The following is a 9,777-nucleotide window of genomic DNA, read 5'->3' on the forward strand; positions in this document are numbered from 1 at the left end:
TATGATATGGTGCTCGGGATATCGATATTGTGCTCGATTACAACTCTATGCAGGAAACAACCTCTCTCACTGGAGGAAATCTAGGTATGTCCTGAAAGACATCCTGATACTCTGAAACAACTCTGGTCTCACACAAATCAGCACTCCGGTCCCTCAGCATCACCTACTTGACGTATACCAGAAATGACCCACATTCCGTCACCATGTGAGGTTGCTACTATCTATACAAATCCAACGAATGCTCACAAGCTGACTGTTTCAGTACAACAGTCGATACTAACAGGGTATGATGATAGCTAATCCATACCAAGAAAAAAAAATATCAAAATTTGACATCAGCAACACGATCAACTTGATGACTAACTCAGACTCATCTAGTCTGATGACACACCTCCTACAGATAGAAGGGACACCCCCTCCTAGAGGAGTAGAGACTGACAACGGAATATCTAAGGAATGTGCTACAAGCTGAAACCTGTCAACGAAGGCATGAAAGATAAGAGATAAGCGAATTTCTAAATCAAACTAGATCCGAGCTGAAAAGAAAATCACGAAGAAAGCTCCGCTCGTACCCTGATCATGCGGTACTGCTGAATAAACTCTGCTTGTGGTACAACAACTATGGGATCATCTGTCCTTCAGGAATCTCCTGGATAATGCAAATCTGGCCTACTGGTCCCTAAATCCTCAGATTAACAAGTAGTGTCTCTATTTCCCCGCTGCTGGCCGAAATTGTGACTATGAGACTATCGACCATGACCTCTATCATGCTGGCTTCCTGGTGGTGTACTGCGATAAGTCTTTCGCTCTAGTTCGATCTTGTTGTGATTGTAACATGTACTCCAAACTCTGTGCTACTTCGGCGCTCTCGAATCATATCGTGCTTCTTTCTTATATTGTCCTTGTTGCTTGGTAAAAATCATTCTTCCGCTGCTAGGATTCTCTAGATTCCATAATAGTTCTCTTGCAATTGTCATTGTCACTATTCTGGTTTTGATTTCTTCCTTCACCATGGGTATATCTTCCTACTTTACTTAGACTAGCTCTAACTGCTTGTTAAAATATTAACTAAAATTCTCCCAAATAGATGATAAATGCTACCCAACAAAAATCTTGATGTCGTTACTATCTTCCAGCGATGTCCTCAATGCTGAATACATCTAACTTTTGCTTGGTACTAAGTCGACGTTCAAGAAATTTTCACATACTCCTTCCCTTATAGGTTGCAACTAAAATTGGTGTGCCTTATAACTCTGGTGCTCTTATTGTAAGATATCTTTCTTACTCTCTCAGGGCTAAAATCCTGTTCTGCGGCTGTATAAACAGCTGATTGTGGTTGTGGTACCTTTATAAATATTGCCTCTTTACTTTTACGATGGGTACAATCGGTGATGGAACTCCTGAAAGTGGTACTGCTGACGAAAACAGATACACCTCTTGCTCCTCGAGTGTTGTAAGATCTTGCTTCTAACGGTGCTATGGAGTCAATCAAATACTGTGGTGCCTGTTGCGTCTCGGCTCTACATGCCCAGCTCTCCAGGTATGAGTTTTACCTCGAACATATCCTCGTTTCGATATTTATAATATCAAAAGGAGAGCTAAATTATCACAGTAAATGAGATAGCAATTACGAATTCATAACACATAGTATTCATGCAAATACCTTCAATCAACATAATATAGTTGTCATAAAAAAATATTCTTAAATTTTGAGATATACGCATATATCGTCCTCACTCATAATAGGAAATCCTTAGCGGACTCTATACATGAATCCTAGAAACTCTAACCTAGCTCCGTGACTCGACACAGAATGATCCTAAGGATACTGGAACTAGAGCTCTAATACCAACTATGATACCCCTAGATTCACACAAGGCTGCAGTCCGAGATGAAACCAGGAATGTCAAACCTGCCATGCACCACACCGTGTAATAACATGTTTCATCATCACAATTACTATCTCTCTAGTAGAGTCAACAACAGGTGTAGGTACAAAAGTAAGTAAAAGATAATACAAGAGATATATGATGAAATAATATGGATAAAAAATGATATTTCATCATCCAATATACAAAAAATATAAAGTGAATCTCTGAAATAACTAGTCTGAAGATCTCAACAAGTCTCAAATACAGAATATCTGATAATAAGAAATAAGGCACACGCCCTTTACAACTTCTAGAACATAACTCTCAAATATCTAAACAAAATGTCTACAGTGGAGATAAATAAAATAAAACTACAAATAAAAGATGAACGCTAATAAGTATCACCATCAACCTGCGACTCTCCATGCACCTGGCTCGTTACCTGAAATGGGAGAGGACAACGAGCGTCAAAGCGCTAGTGAGCAACATCACAACCAACCCCAAGGGAGAGGGCTCGTTGCATATAGAAAATACAGTTAATTATACATAAAATCATTGATCCTAACCATAAGAGGATTTTAGTATTTAGGAAATTACAACACGAGTATAGGTACGTCCAGCAAAATAATCCAAACAAGGAAACCCTCATGTATATACCTTGTATCTCAAATTATAAATCCCTAAATACCAAACCCAAGATCTAATACAAGAATAATAATATAAAGAAGACTAACCCATCTCAGAACTCAAATACCATGTCATGTCAAAACCCACATAAGTGTCATGTCCAGCCTATGTAAGTGTATGTGTCATACTCGATGCTTAAACAGGTGTCCAACATATGGACTAAGACTAGGTGTAGTGGATGCCCAACACATGGACTGCATATATAAATTGTCCAACACATAGACTGAATGATGAATGTCCAACATATGGACAAAATATGATGAATGTCCAACACATGGGCTGCACATAATAATTGCTCAACACATGGACTGAATGAAATGTGTAGAATATCGATGAGATATATGAAAAGGATGCATATACACTAATTTCACACGTGTCTCGGTGTGCAAATCTAAACTCATGTCCACAAGCCATCTCATATATGAAGATATATAATAAACAATAATTTCTAATGCCAAATATTCGAGGCGACTCCTCATTCACATTAAAGTACACAACAAAAGTAAACATGCACAAACTGTGCCAGCGATCAACCAAAACAAGCAGAAACCCTTCACAGGTTTCTGTCTGCTTCGAAAATCTAGAAGTGACATCATTATTTTCCAAGCATAATATTACTGATATCAACATATATGAAACAACATGAAACAAAATATTAGTATGTAAATATATCGTCGAAACCCTAAACATTTATATACACCTGTTTAAACGTTTTAAAAGCAAAAACTTGTGATTTAATTTATGATTAATAAATTTTAGATCTGAATTTTATCAAGGTTACTATTGTAATCAATTAGAAAATTATGATAATGTATTCTCACTTCATAAGTTATAAAGATCTATCTTTTGTACACTAAAAATACATTTTAGGCTCAAAAAATCCGAATAAAACTTAATAAAACGTGCAAAATAAAAGAATGCAGAGTTAAGCAAGATGTTACTCACCTCAGATGCTGAAAAACTCATGTCACATGAAAGAGAACCAATCCCCGTCGCTGCACTGCACAAAACCCGCTGAAAAATCCTCCGAAATCCCTCAAAATCGCCAAAGAAAAGAACTAGGGTTTGAGAGAGCGGAAAAGGGGTTGCTAGGGTTTGGAACGTAGGAGAAAAGAGGTGTTTTCATGTTTAAATATGTGTATATATGACAACAAACCTGAAAAACTACAGCCCAAAACCCGAAACCCGAAACTGGAAAACCCAGTCTAACTAAAACATACTCTTCGGTATTTTAGCTGTAACTTTCGTATCCAACCTCAGAATGAGGCAATTAAGGATTTGTTAGAAAGCTGCTGAAGTTATCTACAACTTTGGTCTTTTATGTTTTTCTATATGCACAACATATCAATGTGTAAAATATAAAATATCTCTATTAGTCATAAATTTACAGATTTTTACCTCGAGCATGATTTGTGCATTTGCTCTTATATATATACATATATACATTGAATTGATCTCAAATCAATTCCTAGCATACTCAAATATCATAATATATTATTTATAAATATATAACATATTTATTATTATTTATCACGAAATATTCAAATTTTTGGGGTTTTATAGAGACCCCCTAACAGCACCTCTTCCTCTTAGATTGCATGACAAGGAGCCATCAAAAATTGGTCTTGAGATTTTTGGTGGGTTTTCAGAAAACTAGGATTTTAAGAAAGTTAGGGTTTTAAAAATCAAAACGAGGAGGTAAACAGCTCTATTTATATGCTGACCCTAATCTTTGCTGAAGATTTTTACCTTTGCTATAAATCTCGCACCGAACTTCGCTAAAGATTTTTGTCTCAAATTTTGTCGAGAATCCTGCTCTGGAAGACCTTCGCCACGATTTTAGGTACAAAAATTAAGGATTCAAATTTTAAATCCTCATAAAGAGCCTCACTTATCAGAGTTACTGAGCCTCGCTTAACTGACTTAATGAGCTCCGCCCAGCCGTTTGTTTCCTAACAACGAACTTTGCCCTAATTAGTGGGGTGCTGAAGTGAACTTCACCAAAATGATATGGCGAATTTCACCAAGTTTCCAAATTGAAAAAATTTTAACTCAATTTATTTCAGGCTCTACCTAGCGAACTTCAGATCAACTCTCACCAACATAAGGAAGCCCAAGCTTCGCTTCTTAACACAACAACTCCATGCAGAGTTCAAGTCCACCACAGAAGTAAAGTTCATACAGATCAAACACAAAAAGATGGATAATTTTAGAAAAAAGTTTATTTTTATTGGTTGAAGATCTACTAAATAAATGCAACATTCAAACTATCTAGTTACAAGGACGATGGGTATTTATTGCTATTTGCTACTATACTGCCAGAATATGGGGTTTTGCTGACGGACTTATAGCGACGGAAATATCCGTCGCTATAAGACGAGTTATAGCGACGGAAAATTCCGTCGCTATTATTCCGTCGGCAAAATTATTTTGCCGACGGAAAAATCATTTTTAGCGACGGAAATTCCGTCGCTAAAAATTTTAACTTTAGCGACGGAAATTCCGTCGCTAAAATTTTTTAGCGACGGAATTTCCGTCGCTAATAAATTTTTTAGCGACGGAAATTCCGTCGCTAAAAAGTATGAGCTGGCAAAAAAATTGGGCGCGGGCGTGCCCAAAAAATTTGGGCAGCCCGCGCCCGAGAGAGGGATTTATCCCAAATCCCTCTCTCAATTTCATTTCCCCCTCTCTCTTCATCCCCGCCTCCTCTCCCCCTTCTCGTTCTCTTCACCGCCCGCCCCGCCGAGCTCCTCGGCGTCGTCGGCCCCAGCGGAGCTGGCAAGTCGACCCTCCTCGACATCCTCTCAGCCCGCGTCGCCCCCTCGTCCGGCCACCTCCTCCTCAACTCCTCCCCCCTCCACCCCTCCTCCTTCCGCCGCCTCTCCGCCTACGTCCCCCAGCACGACTCCTCCCTCCCCCTCGTCACCGTCTCCGAGACCTTCCTCTTCGCCGCCCGCCTCCTGCTGCCCGACCCCTCTCAAGGTACTCTCTTTCTCTCTCCCCCTCAATCTCTCTTTTGTTACCTGAAACGTAAAGATGGAGTCTCAAGGTAGTCTGATTGATGATGGCATGGAGCTCCTCTTATGCATGCACTGATTTGTGTTGAAAGCTCACTGGTGAAATTTCATTTTTTTTGTATGTAATTGAGGATAACTTGGTGAATGTGAATATTACATGTTCTATACCTAGCTATTATTGGATCTATTTGTCCACAGAGACTTATTACATACTCTTTAAAATTAACTCGTCAGATGGGATCAATGTTGTTAGAGAAAAAAATTTTTAACCCTTTCAACTCTAAATGTTAATTTATCATATATATGAGATTGACTCGGCCCAAATATAAAATTGTTAGTTCTGTGAGCGACATAGGTAGATGTAAATAATTTAAAACACCCTAAGATTCTCATGCATGTTGATCTATTTGTTAAAGACGAGTACTGCATATATTTAGTTCAATATTGTATGTTTGGTCAAAGGGAAAAATACCATCGAGATGCAATTAACTAGCTAGAATTTTGGGAGCGGAATGAGTCGGGCGTGCTATTCGTTTTTTGAGTAAATTTTGGTCTAAAGATGTAATTTAAAAGCCTAATTCATCTTTACTTTATGTTCCTTTGCAACCAACACACCGCTCTGTTCAGATGAGCACACTTCAGGCAGTTCATTGGTTGGGTCAGGGGAAAACTGAATCTTTGTGAAGGAATTGTGTCCTTTAATCGAATGTGCAATTACTAATTATGGTATGGGACATTTAATGGAGATTTACAATCCGGTTATTTTAGGTAGTCATAGTGCTTTGCTAGAAGCCAACTATGATTTATGGACTTTATGTTATAAAGTTCATTGCTATTATAATTGGGTCCTACGAGGTCACACCCTAAGAGTTTATGGACTGGATATATTGGGAGAATTATTATATAAAGTATATAATATAAAGTTATATAAGATATAACTTCAAAATAGAGTTTATTAATAATAAGGAGTTATTGTTAAATAAAGGATAAATTTATTTATAAATGTTATAAAAGATAATATTTAATTATAGAATTAAATATGACTTTAATTAGTGGATTATATTTAATTATAGAATTAAATATGACTTTAATTTGTGGATTATAAATAAGAGTGGTTTTTCTTTTAAAAAATCCAATCCAATTCCACTTTCTCTATATACGTGAAAGTGTTACTACTTTCTCTCCCAAAAAACCTTTCATCTTCAACCTAGCAGTTGATTTCTAAGGATCCAGATCTTTGCTCGGGTGGATCAACTAGAGGAGTTTTCAAGTGAGACTCTTAATCTCTCCATTAGAGAAGGCTTTGAACACGCATCAAGAGGTAATCGTTTTTCCTTTTTCTTAATCCAATTGATTTATGCAATAGATCCTTCGTTTAGATGTTAGGAAAACGTTTCCTGCAATTCCGCTTAGAGCATCTAAAGTTTCTACAGCATAACTCCATCTCATTGAGTAGTCAAAGAAGCTCGTCATCCTCCCACAAGGTAATTGGACCAATAGACTCCTTCACCGCTCGTTCTCCCAAGGAGATTACCCAAATAGTAGCAAAGGAAAAACAACCAACGAAGGACGCCAAGCTTAAAAAGAAGAAAAGTGAGGATGTATTATAATACATCTCTAAATAGTTCAATGAAGCTGGCATTCCATTTCATACTGCCACGCTTTCCTCTTTCCATCAAATGTTAAAAGCTACTGGCTTGTTTGGAAGTCATTTGCAAGCTCCATCATGTATGAACTGAGTGAGACATATTTACAAAAAGACTTGTGTTGTCAATGGTTGTTCGATAATGACTGATGCATGGAGTGATCGGAAGTCTAGAAACATCATGAACATAGTTGTACATTCTGTTGGGAGGGTTTGTTTTTTTGTCTTCACATGATGCATCAGCCGATAAGCATGATGCTCAGTATATCTGTGCCTTTGTAGACAAGGCTATTGATCAGATAAGGGAGACAAATGTGGTACAAATAATCATTGATGGAGCTTCAAATAATATGGCGGCTTCTAAGTTGTTGGTCGAGAAGAGGCCAAATATATTTTGGACGACTTGTGCTGCACACATAGTGAATTTGATGTTGTCCGGTATAGCTAAGATAAAACACATTCGTAATGCCATTATAATGGGGAGGAGTGTATCAATGTTCTTATATAATCACACCAAGCCTCTTCAATTATTTAGGGAGTTTACTAAGGGTAATCTTGTGAGACAGGGAGTTATGAGGTTTGCTACAGTGTTCCTTTCTCTACAGTCATTAAGAGATCATAAGAAAGAGATGAGACAAATGTTTATTTCTGACCAATGGACAGATTGTAGCCTTTCAAGAACATCTGTGGGCAAAAAGGTATATTTTAAATTAAATTTTTTAATTGTATTCATTTGATCATTTATATTTCATTGATTGGATTTATTTGTATGTTTGTAGGTTGCGAAGATAATTGGTAGCAACAAGTTTTTGGATAATATAGACTTTGCTCTCAAAGTATTCACTCCTCTAGTGAAGGTTCTTCGAAGAGCGGATGGTGATAAAATCGGTTCGATGGGATTTATATATAGGGACATGTTGATTGTTATGGAGGAGTTGAAAGTGGCCCTTGGGGATGATGAGAAGAAGTACAATCCCATATTGAAAATGATTGAGCCGAGATTTAAGAAGAATCTTTGTGAAACACTATATAAAGTGTGTTAATTTTTGAATCCTTTTTACTATTACCCGGCTTACATGGACATTGAAGGTGACGGAAGCTTCATGAAAGCCATAGTGGATTGTATGTAGAGACTCTATCCCGATGACCATGCAACTTTCACAAAGATTGGAGATCAAATACCTAATTATCAAGAACAACTAAGGTCATTTGGGGATCAATTTGCGAGGCGAAGTGCTACTAAGGATGATTGTCCGGGTAAATTTATATTCTCATTCAAATTAATTCATTGACCTCTTTTTTGAATTTATAAGTTACTAAATTTTTTCATATATGAATTGACTAGTTACTTGGTGGAGGCTTTATGGAAATGATACTCCTGAGTTAAAGAAGATAGCAATGAAGATTTTGGGCTTGACAACTAGCTCATCGGCTTGTGAAAGAAATTGGAGTACATTTGAGATGGTAATATTATTTCTTAAATTTTAATCATCTTGTAGGGCTTGTATTGTAGTATTTGATGATTAGTTTTTTATGCTAATTCATGATTTTCTTTTGTAGATTCATACGAAGAAGAGGAATAGACTAACTCATAAAAAACTTCATGACTTAGTCTTTGTCAAGTTCAATGCAAAGTTGAAGAACAAGGATGCCATTATAGATAGAGATCCTTTAACCGCCTACGATAATGAGGAAAGGGTCACCGAATGGTTGTTGGGTGAGGAGGGGAATAATAGTGATGATGAAGTATTTCCGGGAGAGTGTTTAACTTTTAGGTAAGTTGGAGATATTTCGGGAGCTAATCCAAGGAAGAGAAAGAGTGAAAGGTTATAAATGTATTTAAAAAAAAGAAGAAGTCGGGACCATCTTCATTGAAAGGAAAAGAGCCGATGGAAGATGATGAGGAAGAAGAGATGGATGCGTTATTCACGGATTCGATTGATCACGATGAAGATTGATTCTAGACTTTCTAGTTATCTTAGCTTTTATGTTATTATGGATTTGCTCTTGAATGTTAAACAATTATAAACTATTTGAAGCTTTAAAAACTCGTTTGTTTGTTTTGATTTGCTTATGTTTGATATGAATCTTGTGAGTTGTGATCTTCATTCTATATGTTATATCTTATATGTTACATGCTTTATTCTTTATATGATGTTCTATGTTTACTAACAATGTTTTCTTATTTTGTAAGTCAAGCACCCAAATGGTTTCAAGATGCAATCGAGAATTAAATTTCTACAATCGGTTAGGCTTCGTTTGGTTACCATTGTATTTTTCTTCTTGTGTTTTTAAAAAAACACCATAGTGTTGTGTTTTTCCCTTAAAATATTTTTAAAATACCATGTTAAGTATTTTTGGTCAATACTAGTTTGACCCTTTATAACATTAGTATTAAACATATTATTAATATATTATGTATTAATTATAATAAAATATATTGTAAATATAATTTTATAATATTTAGTTTATATTATTATAGAATTATAAGTATTAAATGTAATGCAATATAATATTATATAATGTATTATAATATTATATTGTACTTTAATGAGTT

At 36.3% G+C, this 9,777-nt stretch overlaps 1 protein-coding gene across 1 annotated transcript in view; it reads left to right on the forward strand.

The window, feature by feature from the left end:
- The window catches only part of LOC109826637, an 8,640-nt gene continuing 6,225 nt past the window's right edge, over window positions 7,363-9,777 (forward strand). Inside the window, exons 1-6 of the mRNA XM_020393659.1 lie at window positions 7,363-7,431; window positions 7,520-7,918; window positions 8,000-8,254; window positions 8,351-8,477; window positions 8,566-8,684; window positions 8,781-8,995. Coding sequence (XP_020249248.1) covers window positions 7,363-7,431; window positions 7,520-7,918; window positions 8,000-8,254; window positions 8,351-8,477; window positions 8,566-8,684; window positions 8,781-8,995 — 1,184 coding nt within the window. The remainder of the gene's footprint in view (window positions 7,432-7,519; window positions 7,919-7,999; window positions 8,255-8,350; window positions 8,478-8,565; window positions 8,685-8,780; window positions 8,996-9,777) is intronic.

The sequence above is a fragment of the Asparagus officinalis genome, chromosome 10 (genome assembly GCF_001876935.1).
Source record: "Asparagus officinalis chromosome 10, Aspof.V1, whole genome shotgun sequence".
NCBI lineage: Eukaryota > Viridiplantae > Streptophyta > Magnoliopsida > Asparagales > Asparagaceae > Asparagus > Asparagus officinalis.